This window comes from Pongo pygmaeus, chromosome 18, assembly GCF_028885625.2.
Source record: "Pongo pygmaeus isolate AG05252 chromosome 18, NHGRI_mPonPyg2-v2.0_pri, whole genome shotgun sequence".
In the NCBI taxonomy this organism is placed as follows: domain Eukaryota; kingdom Metazoa; phylum Chordata; class Mammalia; order Primates; family Hominidae; genus Pongo; species Pongo pygmaeus.
In genome coordinates this window covers 64010500-64030530 of record NC_072391.2, presented here as the reverse complement: position 1 = coordinate 64030530, position 20031 = coordinate 64010500, and the positions used below count along the sequence as shown (strand labels likewise).

The 20031-nt window shown below is 44.7% G+C and overlaps 1 protein-coding gene across 2 annotated transcripts in view; it reads left to right on the top strand.

The window, feature by feature from the left end:
• DYNC1LI2 (dynein cytoplasmic 1 light intermediate chain 2) overlaps nucleotides 1–15450 on the top strand; it is a 30856-nt gene extending 15406 nt beyond the window's left edge. Inside the window, exons 5-13 of one of the 2 annotated variants that reach the window (XM_054453800.2) lie at nucleotides 76–245; nucleotides 2003–2096; nucleotides 3842–3977; nucleotides 6089–6200; nucleotides 7199–7258; nucleotides 8057–8098; nucleotides 8494–8611; nucleotides 10403–10519; nucleotides 12536–15450. In XM_054453800.2, coding sequence (XP_054309775.1) covers nucleotides 76–245; nucleotides 2003–2096; nucleotides 3842–3977; nucleotides 6089–6200; nucleotides 7199–7258; nucleotides 8057–8098; nucleotides 8494–8611; nucleotides 10403–10519; nucleotides 12536–12636 — 950 coding nt within the window. In that variant the 3' untranslated portion in view covers nucleotides 12637–15450. Of the gene's footprint in view, nucleotides 1–75; nucleotides 246–2002; nucleotides 2097–3841; nucleotides 3978–6088; nucleotides 6201–7198; nucleotides 7259–8056; nucleotides 8099–8493; nucleotides 9005–9256; nucleotides 9366–10402; nucleotides 10520–12535 lie in introns of those variants that run through there. The other variant, XR_010124477.1, reaches the window with a different exon arrangement.
• The last annotated feature ends 4581 nt before the right edge of the window (nucleotides 15451–20031 follow it).

Below are 20031 nucleotides of genomic sequence, written 5' to 3'. Positions count from 1 at the left end.
CCTTCTTTTCAGTGTTCTAAAGCTAACATGTATTTTTATTTACGTGCATGTGATTTTTTCCCCTTTTTCCCCCAGTTGTGAAAGATTTTCAAGACTATATGGAACCTGAAGAAGGTTGTCAAGGTTCCCCACAGAGAAGAGGCCCTCTGACCTCAGGCTCCGATGAAGAAAATGTTGCCCTGCCTCTTGGTGACAATGTGCTGACCCATAACCTGGGGATCCCGGTGTTGGTGGTGTGCACAAAGGTGCGTGCCAGGGGGTTGTTGGCTTGGCTGGGTTCGGGTGGTGAACAGTCACCATCTGAAAGTTTGAGAAACTGTTGACATTTTTTTCCCAAGGGAGAGTTGGGCATATTTGAGATTCATTAAGGTACATTGAATATGTCAAGACAGAAAAAAATTATCATGTAAATTGGAAATTTAAATGCAGGAAACATGACTAGTCAGTTTGCTCATGGCCTAGGGTTAATGTCTCTGAAGCACTGTTGACTTTCAAACTTATAACTCACAGCAGTTGGCCAGTTGCGGTGGCTCACACCTATAATCTCAGCACTTTGGGAGGCTGAGGTGGGCGGATCATGAGGTCAGTAGATGGAGACCATCCTGGCTAACATGGTGAAACCCCGTATCTACAAAAAATACAAAAAATTACTCAGGCGTGGTGGCGGGCACCTGTAGTCCCAGCTACTTGGGAGGCTGAGGTAGGAGAATGGCGTGAACCCAGGAGGCGGAGCTTGCAGTGAGCCGAGAACGTGCCATTGTACTCCAGCCTGGGCGATAGAGCGAGACTCCGTCTCAAAAAATAAAAATAAAAAAAAAAAAGAACTCACAGCAGTTTCCTTAAGGCTATTTAAATCAGCTGATGTGGTCCAAACTGATGGTGGAAAATTAGAATGATGAGGTAGGAATAGAAATTAAGTTCAGTCATGCCAGACATGGTGGCTCATGTAATCCCAGCACTTTGGGAAGCTCAGGTGGGTGGATCATTTGAGGTCAGGAGTTCAAGACCAGCCTGGCCAACATGGTGAAACCCTGTCTCTACTAAAATAGAAAAATTAGCCGGGCGTGGTGGCAGGCGTCTGTTATCCCAGCTACTCGGGGGCTGAGGCAGGAGAATTGCTTGAGCTGGGAGGCTGAGGTTGCAGTGAGCTGAGATGGTGCCACTGCACTCCATCCTGGGCGACAGAGTGAGACTATGTCTCAAAAAAAAAAGAAAAAAAAAAAATAAGTGCAGTCATAAAGAAATAGAGAAATAAAGTTGTATCTCTTATATATATAAGGAAAAACAATAGGTTTTAAAACTTTTTTTTTTTTTTTTTTTTTTGAGATGGAGTTTCACTCTTGTTGCCCAGGCTGGAGTACAATGGTGTGATCTCGGCTCACTGCAACCTCTGCCTTCCCAGTTCAAGCGATTCTTCTGCCTCAGCCTCCTGAGTAGCTGGGACTACAGGTGCCCACCACCATGCCTGGCTAATTTTGTATTTTTATTAGAGATGGGGGTTTCTCCATGTTGGTCAGGCTGGTCTCAAACTCCCAGCCTCAAGTGATCTGCCTGCCTCGACCTCCCAGAGTGTTGGGATTACAAGTGTAAGCCACCATACCTGGCCACATTTTGGGTTTTAAAAGTACTTTATTTCCAGTCAGAGCCATCATGTTACCCAATTATAGTGTGCCATTCTCATCCTGTTCTTGAGAATGGAGCCCTGTGGAGTGGAGTGTACAACTGTGTACACTGGGCCTGTCTCCTGATGGGAGCTTGTTTGATGTTTAGAACAAACCATTAGGTGATCAGGCCTATTACATCTTCACTCTACAGATAAAAAACCGAGGCCCAAGATGAACAAGAAAAATCTCCAGTTCTTTTTTACTCTTCTCTAATTAATGCTTGGACCCTGAGCTATGGCTTTCTTCTTTGGAGCCACAATATATTTCTGAAGAATGAGGTGTTCCCGTCGTCAGCAGGCAATGAGGCAAAAAGGTGACTCTCTCTGTCTTCCCTGCAGTGTGATGCAGTGAGTGTCCTGGAGAAGGAGCACGATTACAGGGATGAGCATTTGGACTTTATCCAGTCACACCTGCGGAGGTTCTGCCTTCAGTGTATCCTTTGGGCGCTGTGTGGGGCCTGGGTCACAGGCTTTCTTCCAAATGGGGCATCTTCAAAGAGATAAAGCACCTCCCGAACCCAGAATAGTGTTCTGCCAAAGAGAATTTGTATATATCTTTTTACTAGGTTTATGTTTTACTGTATCGGAGTTTTAGGTTTATTAACTTGTGTCTACCTTTGATCACTCATTTATTTGTTTTTTTGTTTGTTTGTTTGTTTTAGGATGGTGTTTCACCACTTTGGCCAGGCTAGTCTCAAATTCCTGACCTCAAGTGATCGCCTACCTCAGCCTCCGAAAGTGTTGGGATTATAGCTGTTAACCATTGCGCTTGGCGTATTTTTTAATTTTTTTTCTGAGATGGAGTCTGCTCTGTCACCCAGGCTGGAGTGCAGTGGTGCAATCTTAGCTCTTGTGCTCCTGGGTTCAAGCAATCCTCCTGCCCCAGCCTTCTGAGTACCTGGGACTACAGGTGTGCGCCACCACTTCCAGATTTTTGTTTGTTTGTTTTGAGACAGAGCTTCACACTTGTCGTCTAGGCTGGAGTGCAGTGGCATGATCTCGGCTCACTGCAACTTCCGCCTCCTAGGTTCAAGTGACCCTCCTGCCTCAGCCTCCCGAGTAGCTGGGATTACAGGCATGAGCCACCACACCCGGCTAATTTTTGTATTTTTAGTAGAGACGGAGTTTCACCATGTTGGCCAGGCTAGTCTTGAACTCCTGACCTCATGTGATCCACCCACCTCAGCCCCCTCAAAGTGCTGGGATTACAGGCGTGAGCCACCATGCCCGGCCATCTGGATAATTTTTGTATTTTTAGTAGAGACAGGGTTTCAGCATGTTGGCCAGGCTATTCTCGAATTCCTGACCTCAAGTGATCTGCCCTCCTCGGCCTCCCAAAGTGGTGGGATTACAGGCGTGAGCCACTGTGTCCGCCCACTTTTAATTAATGCTATACATTTGATAAGCTTTCCTATTAAGAATTTAATGTGATCATTTTATCATCAAATTACTTTTATCATACTGTCTTAGAAATATTTTTAAACTTTGCTTTTATGTAGAAAAGGTCAATTATCAAACAGGGTATTGTTTTATAGGCTACTGGTGTTTCCCATATGTTTATGTTTCGTGCTGTCCATGATAGAGAGGTGGTGTCTGCAGTCTTTTGAGTCCTGTTAACTGTAAAAAGCCAATAGCAGTTGGTGCCATGGTTCCACACCCTGGGGTGGAGGTGAGAGATGAGTTCCTGCCATCTTTTTTGGGATGGCCCATTAGCCTGTTGGCACCCATCCCTCAAAAGATGGGTTTAATGATAAATTTGGTCGCATGTAGGCATCTGCCTGGGAAGGAATCTGTGTAACTTGATATTCTGAGAGTGTTTTCCTGGGCTAACCTCAGAGCCAATACTTTACTTCTCAGGAAGTAATCTGTGGGATCAAGACAACAATTTACATGTTAAAAAATAAACTGCACAGCCCACTAGCATCAACATAGCTTTACGCTTTTGACTTCATTCATCTGCTACTATGACCTTTTTACTTTTTTATTTATTTATTTTTTACCAGTGTGCAGTATGCCTATGTAATACTATAAGCGTTTTAGTTTTTAAAATTGTAATGCTTTCTGTTGCTAATGTATTGATCAAAAACTGATCAACCTATGAGTAGTACTTTGAGGTTGTATGTGTTTGATTTTGTCTCCTCCTGCAGTGAATTGATTTTTCTTAAGCAGATTGATTAGATGGAGCTGCCTTGATTTACACATCAGTGAAAGAAGAGAAAAACCTCGACTTGTTGTATAAGTATATTGTTCATAAAACATACGGTTTCCACTTCACCACACCTGCCTTAGTTGTGGAAAAGGATGCCGTTTTTATGTGAGTTATTTTGAGATGATACTTTGAAACTCTTCTTCTTAAAGTACATTTGCTTTTTACATTTTACCCCTTCAAGGAAGATGCCTTCTGTCTGTATCTTCTACAGCCAGCTCTCTTACTGCACCTTCTCTCTCTGTTCCTTTCCGGATTATGAGGCATCTGCCTGAGGGAAGTGGGTGGTGTGGTCAGGGGTGCTGCCTTTCTTCCTCGAGAGCAAGTTGCCAAAACCTAAGCCAGCCATTTTTGGCACTCACTGTCAACTCTGGTAAAATACTGGCTGGGGAGGGAATATAGGGAATTGTGCTTGGGGGATCCTGAATGTCTTCTGTTACAGCGCCTGCTTTATCTGTGTGTTGGCAGGGATGATTGCAAACATCCTCTCGGCATCTCTGTCAGCACGGGCTTTGGCTATATTAAGTGCTTACTGTGTTTCTGGCATTTCACATTTTGGGAGCCACTGGGATTGATTGTCCTCGATGGAGACTTGGATACCTGTTTTCCTAAGCTAGTGTCTTTCTCTCACTGGAGAATCATAGTGTTGCTGGATGCATAAATATGAAGCTGTGGTCTCTGACAGGACTTGTGTTAGCAGATTGATGTTCAGGCTTCAGTATCCTTCTGACTTAACAAACAATTACATTATTCATTCAGGAAACCTTACTCAGCACCCACTAGGTGCTCAGGTTCTCTGCAAAGGACACAGAAATGAATGATACATGTTCCTTGCATATGGCACCGTAGAGGGGACATACACAGCTGAAGAAGGGAAGGGCAGTGATGGGGTTATGGAGAAGTATGGCAGGGAAAGCAGGAGGGTGATGCTGGAAGACAAGTGGTAGATCCCAGGCGGACTGGAAAGAATTGCAATAGGGGGAGCCGGGGGAGTGCAGTCTGTGAGAGGCTGGAAATGTGAAAGCCAGGAGCTCTCAGGGATTTGGGTTGCCTCCTGCACAGTCAAGGAGAGTGTCACTCAGGCTAGTCATAGATGGCATACAGGCTTGGGCTGATTTTAGAGAGTTGTTCAGAGCAGTCAGGCAGGTGCCAAAGGCACAAGCCCAGTGAGAGGTGTGTTTGGAATCACTTGGTATCCAAATCACATGTCATCCCTAGGAGCAAGGAGACCGGTTGGATTTGGGGCTGGTCTGGAATGAAGAAGCATCTCTCAGCTTCCGAAGGCTGCATGGCTCACGGCAGTATCTCAATCATGCCCTGCCCCTTTGCACATTTGGTCCTGTTGGTAGTTACCTCTCTGGTGACTGGCAAAGTCAGTAAGGATATCGGGGTGGAGCACCCTGGCTAAGCACCCCCTTGATTATAGAGCTATGGAGTAGAAGTCAGATGGAGAATCAGAGGCCTATGAGAACAATCAGTCAGTTGCCATCTTTCAGAGCTGCTTGAGTTCAAAAGTGTGTCATACAGGACATTTTACCATTGCTACCTTTAAGGGATTCAGGTGGGAACCCTAGGCTGTGGCTTCACATAATGGAACTTGGGTGCCATCCTACCCTATGATGTTGAGCTGGCCAGCACTGGTGTAGGAACCTCAAGGACTCTGTGCTCCTCTGGTTTGGGGCCTAGGATAAACACAGGCCCTGCTTGCCCCTTGGTTCTAGGACACATCTTCCCATGCCAACAAAGTTAATGAACCAGTCCACGAGATAACTGTTGAAAGAATTCTTAGAGAAACAACCCACAGGAGGGGAGCCATGACAGAGCCCAAGAAAACCATCCCATCCTGAGCTGTGCCTTCTGTGCTGCTCTCTGCATCCTATTCTGTCGGAACAGGACCCCACTGTGTCCTTGCTCTTCTAGGCGGAGTTGTGGGAGAGTGCTAAATGCTTTGAGTGAGGCAGCCTGTGGAATTGGATCTCATACTGGCTCCTTAGACCTTGGGCCCATGAACTCAGTATGGAGCAGGACCTGCGATGTTGTTCTGATGGATTATACCCACAGTGTATTTTGGCACATCTGCCAAAAGCTACAAACAACCCCCAACAACTACACACTATATCTTGTGAGAAGGGTCCTACCCAGGAGTCCTGAATGTGATCTGAGTATGCTCTAAGGCAGCCCCAGGAAAAGCAATTCAGTCCCTCTCTCTTTGCCTTTAGACCTGCAGGCTGGGACAATGAAAAGAAAATAGCTATTTTACACGAAAATTTTACAACCGTGAAGCCGGAAGATGCATATGAAGACTTTATTGTGAAACCTCCCGTGAGAAAGGTAGTCAAAGACAATTGCTTTAAGGGTTTAGGGCCGGGCGCAGTGGCTGATGCCTGTAATCCCAGCACTTTGGGAGGCCAAGGCGGGCAGATCACATGAAGTCAGGAGTTTGAGACCAGCCTGGCCAACATGGCAAAACCCCATCTCCACTAAAAATACAAAAATTAGCTAGGTATGGTGGCAGGCGCCTGTAATCCCAGCTACTTGGGAGGCTGAGGCACGAGAATCACTTGAACCTGGGAGGCAGAGTTTGCAGTGAGCCCAGATGCACCACTGCACTCCAACCTGGCAACAGAATGAGACTCCATATCAAAAAAAAAAAAAAGAAGAAAAAGAGTTTAGGTGTCTTTTAATGCAAAAAGAAGCCTATAAAGATGGGGCATGGTGGCTTATTCCTGTAATCCCAGCAGTTCAGAGGCTGAGGCAGGAGAATTGCTTGAACTCGGGAGGTGGAGGTTGTAATGAGCCGAGATCAGGCCACTGTACTCCAGCCTGGGCGACCAGAGCGAGACTCCGTCTCAAAAAAAAAAAATTATAAAGAAACAGGTCTTACACATTGTATAGTTTGTGGGGGGTGGTGGGGAGTAGTAAGTCCCAGGGCCTTTTTGTTGATCTTTAAATGAGGTCTGGTGTTATGTAAATGGCTTAGGGCTGGTGGGCAGGATGGAATGCCCACCTGGAGTTGGTGGTGGTTCCCATTAAGTCCTGCCAGTGCTGCCGTTGCCTCTGGTACTGTTACTGGATCCCCTCATGTGATTTCCTGCGGACCCTGAGGTGTTTAGAACCTGCCAGACTTAAAAACGCCAGTTGGCTACATGCTGCGGCTGGTTTTGGGAGAGGTCTGTGCCAGGCTAGAAAAATATTACTCTCTAGTCTCAGCAGGGATCTCCCAGACCTGTGTTGAAGCCTGAGCCTCGGACTCTCCTTTTGGCATGAAGTTTGACAGTGGTTAGGAGTATTCTTGGCCTGTGGCCACAAACATGTATGTTGCTTCACAGCTGGTCCACGACAAAGAGTTGGCAGCAGAAGATGAGCAGGTGTTCCTAATGAAGCAACAGGTAAGAAGACCAGTGAGGGTAGAAGAGAGGCCTTCTCATGCATGAAATGCCAGTTCCTAGGGTGGGGTTGGGGGGTGTCTGCATGTGGGGAGTCACAAAGAGCTTGCAGTGGTATAGGGGTTGAGACCAGGTCTCCTCATTCCCTCCTATTTCTAGGATTAGTTGGGGATGGACCACCTCCCTTAGGAGATCACCTGCCTGCCTTGCAGACTCTCCTACAGGAATAGTAGGATTCGCGTCTTTTAAGTGCTCTTTCTTTGGAAATGTGGTTTTCTGGCATAATACTTCCTATGTTGACAGTTAACCAAATAACCTGACCACACTTCCATTATTTCATGTAGCCTCACACAGCCCTGTACATAAAGGCAAGTGATGCCCATTTTGCAGGTGAGGAGAGTAACTTCCCCAAGCTGACGGTTTAGAATGCAGACTGCCCATTTCTGTCACCCAGATTATTGTTAGATGTGTCCTGGGTCCACCTATCATCTGCCTAGTGGTACAGGCAGGTCAACAGGAAGTTTTGATGGTTCTTTTTCCAACTGTTTCCTTCTTTTTCCATCTTTTTCCTTTCTGTCCTTTGCTTGCTTCCTTAGCTTCAAAACTGGTTACTTGGAGTATTTTTTTTCACCATATACCAAACGGCTCAATTAAAATTTTTTGGCATTTGTGGTATAAAACATAGGACTTAGTTGTTGATAATAGTGCCCTCTAGTGGAGTACGTGGAGTAAGTTTTTCTCTAGACCTTCAGTGCTCTCTGCAGGCCTTGGTTAATGGCCAGTTTGTCCCTCTCTTTGCAGTCACTCCTTGCCAAGCAACCAGCCACGCCCACGAGAGCTTCTGTGAGTACCTTACACTAAACAGAGGGTCAAGGCCCAGTGTTGTGGGTGTCGTCAAACTTTATACCATTATTTGTGAGAGCTTATGTTTGTGTGGGTTTTGTATTTTCAGTGGGAATTTGGTTTCCCTAAAGACCCATGACCAGAAACATAAAAGAAACTCAAGAAGTTTCTGATGAAAGAATACAACTCTGGGAATTAGAGTGAGCTGGCTTTGTTATCTGGATGTCTTTCTCTCAGGAGAAACAGATCCAGAAAGGGCTTGAATTGAGAGCATACTCACAGTCCTGTACCATAGCCTGTGAAAAATATCCCGCAGAAGCATGTCTCCATTTGTGGCATATGTGTTTTTTGTTATTGTTATGCCTGTGTGTGACCTTAGCTGCTTTTGGACGTAGGAATCTCCTGCAAGAGGACCCTCTGGCTCTCCAAGGACCCAGGGTCGGGGAGGGCCAGCCAGTGTGCCTAGCTCCTCCCCAGGCACGTCAGTAAAAAAGCCGGACCCAAACATCAAAAGTATGTATTCCTCAAAAGTATGTCTCTTTGGAGAGTAGTTTAGTTTTAGACCTGAGCCCTGCAGGGGCTGGGTGGCTGAGTCTATAAGGTGGCGACTCATGGAAGCCAGGCTATTCTCTTCCCCGATAAGGGCTACTTTCCATTTCCCCCATTCCAGAGGAAGGTCCATGGTAGGCAGAGACCAGGGCCTGTTCCTTTGTTAGAATTGGTAGCCCATGCACCTGGCTCTGTGTGAGACCTCACTTAGGCCCTGCGCATTCCTTCAGAAAGGAATGCAAAATAGTAACTTTATTTTTTAGAGACAGGGTCTCACTCTGTCACCCAGCCTGTGGCACAGTGATGCGATCATAGCACACTGCAGCCTCAAACTCCTGGGCTCAAGTGATCTCCCATGTCAACTCCGGAGTAGCTGGGACTATAGGCGTGTGCCACCATGCCCAGCTAATTTTTTAAATTTTTATTGTAGGCCAGATGCAGTGGCTCATGCCTATAATCCTAGTACTCTGGGTGGCCAAGGTACTCAAGGTAGCCGAGGATAGCTTGAGCTAAAGAGTTTAAGACTAGCCTGGGCAACATAGTGAGACCTCGCCTCTACAGAATATTGAAAAATTAGCTGGGCATGATGGTGCTTGCCTCTAGTCCCAGCTACTCAAGTGGATGAAGCGGCAGGATTGCTTGAGCCCAGGGCATTGAGGCTGCAGTTGAGTTGTGATTATGCCACCACACTCCAGCCAGGGTGACAGAGTGAGAGACTGTTTCAAAAAAAAAAAAAAAAAAGGCCTGGCGTGGTGATTCAAGCCTGTAATCCTGTAATCTCAGCACTTTGGGAGGCTGAGGCGGGCAGATCACTTGAGGTCAGGAGTTTGAGACCAGCTGGCCAACATGGTGAAACCTTCTCTGTACTAAAAATACAAAAATTAGCCAGGCGTGATGGTGGGCACCTGTAATCCCAGCTACTCAGGAGGCAGAGGCAGGAGAACGGCTTAAACCTGGGAGGTGGAGGTTGCAGTGAGCCAAGATTGTGCCATTGCACTCCAGCCTGGGTGACAGAGCAAGACTCCATCTCAAAAAAAAAACACAAACAAAAATATTTTTTATAAAGGTAGGGGTCTCACTTACGTTGCCGAGGCTTATCTCAAGCTCCTAGCCTCAAGCAGTCCTACGCTCTTGGTCTCCCCAAGTGATGGGATTACAGGCGTGAGCCACCATGCCTGGCTGAGGGAGTCACTTTAAAATGTGTATTTTGAATCTGTAGCTTTGTTTCTCATTATGTTTATATGATGACTATCTATGAATTGTGGGGATTTTTCCACCTTCACTTCTCTTGTCAAGCTCAATTACTTTTCAGATTAAGTAGCTTTTATCCTAGTAACTTAGTGATACTCACAGATACTGCCTGCAGTAAAATCATTAAAAAACAGTTTTATTTAATGCTTGCATGTTTGATGGGTGTCTTCTATTCAGGATGTGAGCTTTTCACAGCAGGTTTGGAATGTTAAGTACTCATGCAACTTTGAAAAACACTGTATCATGGACGGGGAGGTGGTGTGGAGCACAGGTTATCTATTCTGCCCCCAAACAGGTGGGAAATGTAAACATGGTTCCACTTAGTAATCATGCTAAGTAGCCTCAGCAGTAGCAGTGTAAAGGCATCGTAGCGAATGAATGTTATCAGTATCCTAGGAAGCTGATAGCCACAAGTGGCTAATGCCAAGCTGAGAACTAGGGTGTTTAATTTTGTTTAAGTCTTCCAGTTTATACGATGCTTTTTTTCCCTTTAATTTTCCTTAGATAATGCAGCAAGTGAAGGGGTGTTGGCCAGCTTCTTCAACAGTCTGTTGAGTAAAAAGACAGGCTCTCCTGGAAGTCCTGGTGCTGGTGGGGTGCAGAGCACAGCCAAGAAGTCAGGTACAGAAGGGCCCTGGAGACTTGTGACTCTTGTGGTTGAGTAGTGCTGCAAGGATGGAGAGGCAGACACCTGCCCTGCAGACCCCTGCAGTGTCCTGAATAGCCAAGCAAGGAAGCAGGTCTTCGTTTCCTACTGAGCAGTGTGCCGTGCTTTCAGTGGGATTGCCTTACTACCATGCAGGTTTCCTTGGCACATTGAGAGTGGGATTTGTGTACATTTGGGTTCTCGGGAACTGGGTGTTGGGTGAGTTGAGGTATAGCCTAAATTACATATGTGGCCCTGTTGTAGAACCTCTCCAGTAGAAGTCATGGTCCATGGAGGGTGTACCAGTGACTTTTTTTTTCTTTTTCCAAGATGGAGTTTTGCTCTTGTTGCCCAGGCTGGAGCGCGATGGTGTGATCTCACCTCACTGCAACCTCCGCCTCCCAGGTTCAAGCGATTCTCCTGCCTCAGCCTCCCGAGTAGCTGGGATTACAGGCGTGTGCCACCACGCCCATCTAATTTTTTGTATTTTTAGTAGAGACGTGGTTTCATCATGTTGGCCAGGCTGGTCTTGGAACTCCTGACCCCAGGTGATCCCTCCATCTTGGCCTCCCAAAGTGCTGGGATTACAGGTGTGAGCCACCGCCCGCGGCTGACTTTTTTTTTTTTTTTTTTTTTTTTTTTAAATAGAGATGGAGTCTTGCTCTGTCGCCCAGGTTGGAGTACAGTGGCATGATCTCAGCTCACTGCCAACCTCCGCCACCCGGGTTCAAGCAATTCTCTTGCCTCAGCCTCCCGAGTAGCTGGGACTACAGGCACGCGCCACCACATCCGGCTAATTTTTTTGTATTTTTAGTAGAGATGGTTTTTCGCCATGTTGGCCAGGCTGTTCTCGAACTCCTGACCTCAGGTGATCCGCCTGCCTTGGCCTCCCAAAGTGCTGGGATTAGTGCACCTGGCCTACTTTTAATTTTTTAAAATTATACTAAAGCCTTAGTTGTTCCGAACCAGTGATGTTTTATTTGTTCTATTTTTTTTTCTGTGATGCTTTGTAAGGATTTTTGTTTACTCCACTGCCCCCAGTTTTGCTGTGAACCCTCACTGTCTCACTGCAGAGTCAGGGCCTCCTCCTCCCTGAAGCTCCCTACTTGTCACATACATACCTCTGTCGCAGCCACCCACCTGTCCTTCCATGTAAGCAGGTAGGGCAGGTCTATGTCTTGGAGATCTCTGAAACAAAACATGTTTTCCTTGGGAATTACACATTTTCCCAAGAAGCTGGAGGACATTTTAAGGGGTCTTTGCTTACCATTTTCCATTGGCCATAAGGTATGTTTATACATTGTTTTCCCTAATTGTTGTCTTCAGGGCAGAGGAGACCCTCAGGAAATCACTTGGGGCAGCCTGGGCCTCCAGTGGCTCCTACGTTCTAAGAAACTCAGAGTCTGGTCTAGTGGCCCAGACTCTGGGCTGGTAGTATTCCCTTCTGGGAAATAGGTGTCTATTTCTAGGTCTATTAGTGTCTGACAGCAGAAAAACACAAGTACAGACTTTGTGCAGGACTGAACTATCTTATTCTTATTGAAACATAATGTTTTCAGGCTATCCATTTGAGTCAGTCTAGAATGTTATAAAGAAAAACACCTATCTGGGGCAAAGAAAATAGTTTCCTGCGTTGCTGAAATTCAGGTGTACTACCTCTAGGAAGATGGTGGTGAGAGTGCACAGGGGTCAGGGTTGGGCGGTGAGAGGGTTTTCAGAAAGGTTCTTGTATTTGGCAAAAAGGCATCCCCCGCCAGGGAGCAGTCAAGTCACTCCCTTGGAGTTGGAGGAAGCACTGGCCTGTGACTTTTGGGATTAGGATGTGCTGAGTTGGGGTCTCCTCTCTACTGCATTAGAAAAAGGCTTTCCTCATTCTTATTAAGGTTACTATCATCAAGTGATTATAGAAGGCGTATAATTTTAAATGCTCCCTTAAAAAAAATTGTTTCCTCTTCTCACATCATAACTTTGCTTTTTTGCTTTTTTTTCAGGACAAAAGACTGTGTTGTCAAATGTTCAGGAAGAACTGGATAGAATGACTCGAAAGCCAGACTCTATGGTAACAAACTCTTCAACAGAAAATGAAGCCTGAACCTCCTTAAAAAGTGCATATGTCGAATGACCAAATAACTATGTATATTGATCTGCTAAGACCAGGATTTTTCTGATATGGCACATGCTATCAGTTTTTTGGGGCAGGGGAGATGAACTTAAAAAAAAAAAAAAAAAAAAAAACTTCATTGGCTTGTCCGTGTGTGAAATGCACATTTAGGAAGGTTACATGTCAGACCCTTTGTTAAGGATAACCCTTGGACTCTGGGGCATGTGGCTCTTTTGTGGGAGGCAAGCACATCTGGGCTTCTTGTGGAGGGGATGGTAGAGTGAAAGAAAGAGGGCCCACTTTCTATCAGGGTGGAGCAAATGAGACCAAGAAATCATTGGTAAGATGATGGTTAGTCTGACCAGTTTCATGTTAGTAAATTCACTTGTTCTTGGGAAGCAGATTAAGTAGCAGAAAGTCCAGGAAAGAAAGACCAGAAGGAGTAATGAGACAAGTGATGGTGGGGAAGCTGAATGTTGAGGGAGGTGGAGGAAGGAGGAGATGAGCAGTGTCAGTAAATACTGTGCATTCAGTAGAAGTTGAAGAATCATTGTTAGAAGCATTTCCAAACAAAACACGAAGCAAAATGGGAATTAGGCTTATTTCAAATGCATCTTTAACTTAGGAAAGATGTACTAATCGTGGGGGTGCCTGAGTCAGGCGGAGTTGACCCAGGGGTGGGAATGATGGCAGCTGCCCAGGACCCATGTGTTTGGCCCAGGCTATGTCCTTGTGAGAGGTACTGGGGTCCACGGATATGTGTTGTGGGGCAGACAGTCACTGTGGGATGTCTTCAAAGTCAACAGTTACAGAATTAGTTTACTTTGAATTTTGTTGTCTAAATAGCTCCTGCTTTATTTTTTAAATTAATTTTTTTGTTTTTACTACCACAGGCTGGCCTAACTAATACAAAATAGGTGATCAACCTCTGGTTTTACCATAATGCAATGTGCCACGGAAAGTTTGGGGGGAGGTTTTTAATGTAATTGCACTCTGGTTAATTGGCTCGTACCAAGCCCTGCCTTATGATTTGTGGAAAGCTTCAAGGAGTTCCACTGATGCAAAAGGGTCTTTTCCTAGCTTCCTGGTCTGATCAGTGCTATGAGATGGACAGATAAGTGTGAATGTTTTATACACAAAATGGAAATGATACATTTCTCTTGTTAGGTGTTTTCATAAAATGTAGCATTTTTTTTCTTATGGAAATAAGAGTTTCAGGTGTCTCCCCACCTAGGGCAAATTCATGCACATTGTCATGTTATACCACCATTCTGGAAATAATTTCTGTGGATTTGAAATTGCACTTTTAATTTTATGTATGACAGCATTTAAATGCAAACACTACCATGAATTTAATGTATAAAATGTTGTCAAACCAAGGGAAAAAACCACAGTTCACCATGTGGAGTTTACTTTTTTTATATGAATGTTTGTTGTACTGTGTCTAAGCATAACTTCCCTAATGTCATTACTTTTACATACCAGATTTGACTGACCACTAATGTAGTACTGGGGATAACTTAATATCCTATGTTGTGTCAAGACTCTTTGAAGACTTTCTTGAATTGCTTTCGTAAAGGTCTGAACACTGTTAAGGAGAAAGCTGAGTATCAACTTGCCTTTCTGATAGAAACATTTCTTGTGCCAGTTTTATTGTTGAGATATACTATTTTTTTCCTTTTTTAATTCAGTTTTTTAAAAAAACAAATGTATTGTGGCTTCCAATTACCAAGTTGTCTAGGTAATGACAGTAAACTGACTGTAGAATGATAACTGTGGTATAGTGACCAATAGATGCCAAACAGCTTGTGGCCTCACTAAAGGTGGGGTCACTTAGTCCCCGGGAGTAAAATGAGTGACCTCAGAAACAAGAATTCCTGGAAAGGCAGATGCCGAAGAGGAATATGGTATAATTTTAAATTTTGATGCAAAATTTTAATTTGTCTTTATTTTTTATCATTTGAACTGATAAGCACTTTTTGTGTCAATATAAAATATACTAAAACTGATGAAATGCTAAGACATGTCTTGTGAAGGAAGGTTTCTTGGAGACCACTTTTATTTACTCATGACAAGTGGAAGCTCCTAGTATCAGAAGAAGCTGATACATAGTGTCATGTGCTCAGTGGTTGCCAAAGTCTACCAACTTTGGGGAGCTGCAGGGTTCTTTTTGGGAGGTGGGAGGAAGGGAGATGAGTTTTGTTATTTTGGGGTTTTCAAGCATTGGAACCAAAGGCCAAATAATAAACAGCCTTTAGTTTTTAAAGTAAAATTCATTTTATTTGCAGAGTACACTTGTATGGTAGACTGTTAAAGACAATTTTATGACTATTTATGCACATTATAATGGTTACATCTGCTGTTTGTCTTTAAAATAAAAAAATCAGAGAAAAGCCCAACTTTGAATACGTGGCTGAAGATAACAGCCAAGAATTGGTCTTTCCTAAAAATGCAACAGATATGCTGCTAGATTGTTATTTTGTTTGCACTTTTTTTTGATTGGCATTTTTAAATCGGTATTTAAACTGAAGACATTGTCACGTTTTATTAATTTAACAAAGTTGAAAGTGACTGCTCTGAACATCATGACCTTAACAATGTTAATGCTGTAAGTGAAAGTTCACTGTCGTCTGTATACTAAATTTATTGGTGTTTCTGCAGATTATCCCCCACCAGCCTTAGTCCAGGGGTGTGGCTCTGTCTGGGTGCAGTATGCAGTCATGTGGAACCTTGCTTTCTAGTCCTGGGAAAAAAAGATGTCTCTAATTACTGGCTTCAATAAACACGAATCCAGACTGCTTACAAGTTTTGGTGGCTTTCTTTATGGTAAATCATCCCACTGGAGATACATTGAATTTTCTGCTAATCATATGGGGTATCTGATCACATAACTAAAAATGTTTACCTCTCTCCCTTGAAATTGTCAGAAATTCTGGAAAGAATAACATTGTAAAGCCATATTTATTTTATCTTATTTTTTAGAGATGGGGGTTGTCAAGGCTGGTCTTGAACTCCTGACCTCCAGTGGTTCTCCCGCCTTGGCCTCCCAAAGTGCTGGAATTATAGGTGTGTGCCACCACACCCAGCCTGGTTTTTTTGGTTTTTAAAAATTACAACCATCCTCATGAGTATGAAGGTGGTAGGTATCTCAGTGACTAACGATGTTAAGGAGCATCTTTTGATGTGTGTATTGGCCATTTATATATCTTTGGAGAAATGTCTATTCAGATTCTTTGCTCATTTTAAAATTAGGTTATTTGCCTTTTGTGTTTTTTGTGTTTGTTTTGAGGGTCTTGCTTTGTGTCTCACCCTCCCAAAGTGCTGGGATTATAGACATGAGTCACTGCACCCAGCCTATTTGACTTTTTATCATTCGGTTGTAAGAGTTATTTATGTATTCTGGATACTGTACTCTTAAAGATATAACTCTGTCCTTTTGATACGCTCCCCTTAATCTCTTGAGCATTTTCTTACTTTCTGGCACAAAAAGGTGTTCCAGGCTTACCTTGCATTTTCCCTGACTTTGACCTGGAATCAGCCGTTTTTCCAAGGAGTCCTGGTTCCTGGTTTCTTTTTTTCTTTTTCTTTCTTTCTTTCTTTTTTTTTTTTTGAGACAGTCTTGCTCTGTTGCCCAGGCTAGAGTGCAGTGGCTCAATCTCAGCTCACTGTAACCTCCACCTCCCGAATTTAAGCGATTCTCCTGCCTCAGCCTCCTGAGTAGCTGGTTTACAGGCATGTGCCACCACGCCTGGCTAAATTTTATATTTTTAGTAGAGATGGGTTTCGCCACGTTGGCCAGGCTGGTCTTGAACTCCCGACCTCAGGTGATCCACCCTCCTCTGCCTCCCAAAGTGCTGAGATTACAGGTGTGAGCCATTGTGCCCGGCTAGAGCCCTGGTTTCTTTTAGTGGGAGATTGGTTTTTGGAAACCAAGATCTGGACGATAGGCATACTTAATTTTACTGAGTGCTATTACTTGTAGGCCTTTTGAGTGGACACACCATATCTACTTTTTCACTTAACATTGCCTGTAAGTTGGTTTATATTAGTTCATGGAGATGTTTATTCTTGTTTATGGCTACATCCTATTCAATTGTATAATGTACCTTGTTTATTCATCCAGTCTCCTGCAGATAGGCATTTAGGATGTTTGCAGTCTTGTATTATTACATCTAACGCTGCAGTGGGTAACCTTCTGCATATCTTGTGTTTTATTTTGGAGATGTGTCTTCAGGGTAAATTCTTAGCAGTGGGCTTACCTACTCAAAAGGTAAATGCGCGTCTGTGGTTGTTAGATATTATCAAAATCCCTTCCATAGAGGTCACACCAGTCTGCGTGCCTGTCAGCACTTGTACAGATTATTAATTCATTGTTACATTTTGTCTTAAAATTAAGTTAGGAAGTTTGGTGAATAAATGTGTTGAGGATTATTTTATTTGATAATACGGGCATTAACATTGTAATAGTAAACGCTTACATTAGAGATTGCTGTATACCAGTCACTCTTCTATTTTTATTTATTTTATTTTTATTTTATTTTATTTTATTTTTGAGATGCAGTCTCACTCTTGTCGCCCAGGCTGGAGTGCAGTGGCACAATCTCGGCTTGCTGCAACCTCTTCCCTCCTGGGTTCAAGCGATTCTCCCTGCCTCAGCCTCCCGAGTAGCTGGGACTAAAGACGCACGCCACTACGCCTGGCTAATTTTTGTATTTTTAGTAGAGACGAGGTTTCACTATATTGGCCAGACTGGTCTGGAACTCCTGACCTCAGGTGATCCGCCCGCCTCTGCCTCCCAGAGTGCTAGGAGTGAACCATGGTGCCCAGCCACCAGTCACTCTTCTAGGTGGTTTATACAAACTGATTTAAACTTCACAACTCTGCTGATGTCCATCTTAGTTTCCAGATTGAGGAAATTAAGACATGGATAAGGTAAGTAGCTACTAAGGTCCCAGAATTTGAACCCAGGCAGTCTAGCATCTGATTTCAACTAATCATGGTAGTATGCTGATACTCTGTGCTCATTTAAAGCAGTTGGGGGCCCGCACACGGTGGCTTACATCTGTAATCCCAGCACTTTGGGAAGCTGAAGTGGGCAGATCACAAGGTCTGGAGTTTGAGACCAGCCTGGCCAACATGGTAAAACCCCATCTCTACTAAAAATACAAAAATTAGCCAGGCATGGTGGCACAAGCCTGTAGTCCCAGTTACTCGGGAGGCTGAGACAGGAGAATCACTTAAACCTGGGAGGCGGAGGTTGCAGTGAGCCGAGATTGCATCACTGCACTCCAGCCTGGGCGACAGAGTGAGACTGCGTCTCAAAAAAATAAATAATAAAGCAGATGGGGAAAATGTATCAATCGAGAGTGTTTTCATCTGTGGTCATAAGCAGCTGTGTGCTTCTGTTCAACCTTTTCCCCTTGCCATGATGGATGGAAGTGTCACTCTTGCTAGGTGGACAGAAATGGCAGATAAAGTACCCAATATCCTCTACAAAGGGAGAAGGGGCTGCAGTTGCAGGTATCTTTCTGGGAAACGTAAATTGAGGTGTCTGCCACTCCTATCTTGGAATTTCCTTTCTCTTAAGGTATGAAGAGCTTTAGGTGTTGCCTGTGGCAGGAGCCCTTGGCAGGCTCTGAGACAGACTTTCACCAGTGCAAATGTTCCTAGGTGTGCCTGTGAGGCTGGCAGGCTGGCCTACCTCTCGACCTGTCTTAGAGGCCCTCACACACACCACTAACCTCTCTGGAATTCCTCTTCTGCCACCTCTGGATTGGGAGCAACCTGTGGAGGGAGGCAGTTGGAATGTTGGGGAGGGCATGGGCACTAATGGGTTCCAGTCCTAGTTCATTCTCTGGTGACATTTGAATCAAACAAGTGCAGTTCAGATGGATGAGAAATTGATCAAGAAGCAAAACAAGAAAACAACCAAAATTGGGGAACTTCACCCCTCTTAGGCCTCCTTTTCCCATCTTTGTAAAGTGGGGATAAAATTTCTTTCTAGTCATTGTGGACATTAGAGGAGGTACACATGTGCCTGGCATATGGTAGGTCTTCAGTGTGACTAATGACCCTGAAAACATCTCTAGGATGTCATCTCTAAGTAACACTGATCCAGCAACCTCATTCTTAGCCCCTAACCTTTTTGGTTGTGGCATTTCAGTTTGTAGTGTAAATACCATCTCTAAAGAGAATAGAGCATAGAGGGATGGATATCCTGTGACCATTGACTGTGATGATGCCTGGTGCTGCTCCTACAGGATGCCACAACAGAGTTCTGAGGTATTTAGTATTGTATTCCTTACCCTGCAAGGCTTGCAGATAGCCGAAAGGATGCCAAGTGCTGTCTTGATGCCGTCTGTATTGACAAGGCAGAGATGGTGTGTTCTGACCAGGAGACAGATGACAGGCCAGTAGCAGTGGTGGTGATAGCCGGAGGAAGGAAGCGGCTGAAACTCCCACTGGAGATGAACAGCACACCCTGCTGGCTCACAGTGAGACGGCCAAAAGTGTCTCCCTGGGCTTGACACTGAGGGACTCTCACAGCCTGAAAGGAGAGGAGACAGCAGGGGTTTGAGGCCAGGAATTGGGGGTGGATTCTGTGTGGGTCAAGAACTCCTTTCCCCAACCTTGGGCAGTATTTCAGATGCGACAAGCCTAACCTTTCAAATGTTTCTAACCTTGTTACGAAATTACTATGTGAAAATTTGGCTGGCGCGGTGGCTCACACCTGTAATCCCAGCACTTTGGGAGGCCAAGGTGGGTGGATCACCTGAGATCAGGAGTTCAGGTCCAGCGTGGCCAACGTGGTGAAACCCTGTCTCTACTAAAAGTACAAAAATTACCTGGGCATGGTGGCGGGTGCCTGTAATCCTGGCTACTGGGGAGGCTGAGGCAGGAGAATCACTTGAACCTGGGAGGTGGAGGTTGTAGTGAGCTGAGATCGTGCCACTGCACTCCAGCCTGGGTTACGGAGTGGGACTCACTGTCTCAACAAAAAAAAAAAAAAAAAAAAAAATTTCCTGGTCAGGCACGGTGGCTCTTGCCTGTAATCCCAGCACTTTGGGAGGCCAACGGGGGGTGGATCACCTGAGGTCAAGAGTTTGACAGCAGCCTGGCCAACATGATGAAACCCCATCTCTACTAAAAATACAAAAAATTGGTCAGGCGTGTTGGCTGACGCCTGTAATCCCAGCACTTTGGGAGGCCGAGATGGGCGGATCACGAGGTTGTCAGGAGTTTGAGACCAGCCTGACCAACATGGTGAAACTCCGTCTCTACTAAAAATACAAAAATTAGCTGGTCATGATGACGTGCGCCTGTAATCCCAGCTACTCAGAAGGCTGAGGCAGGATAATTGCTTGAACCCAGGAGGCGGAGGTTGCA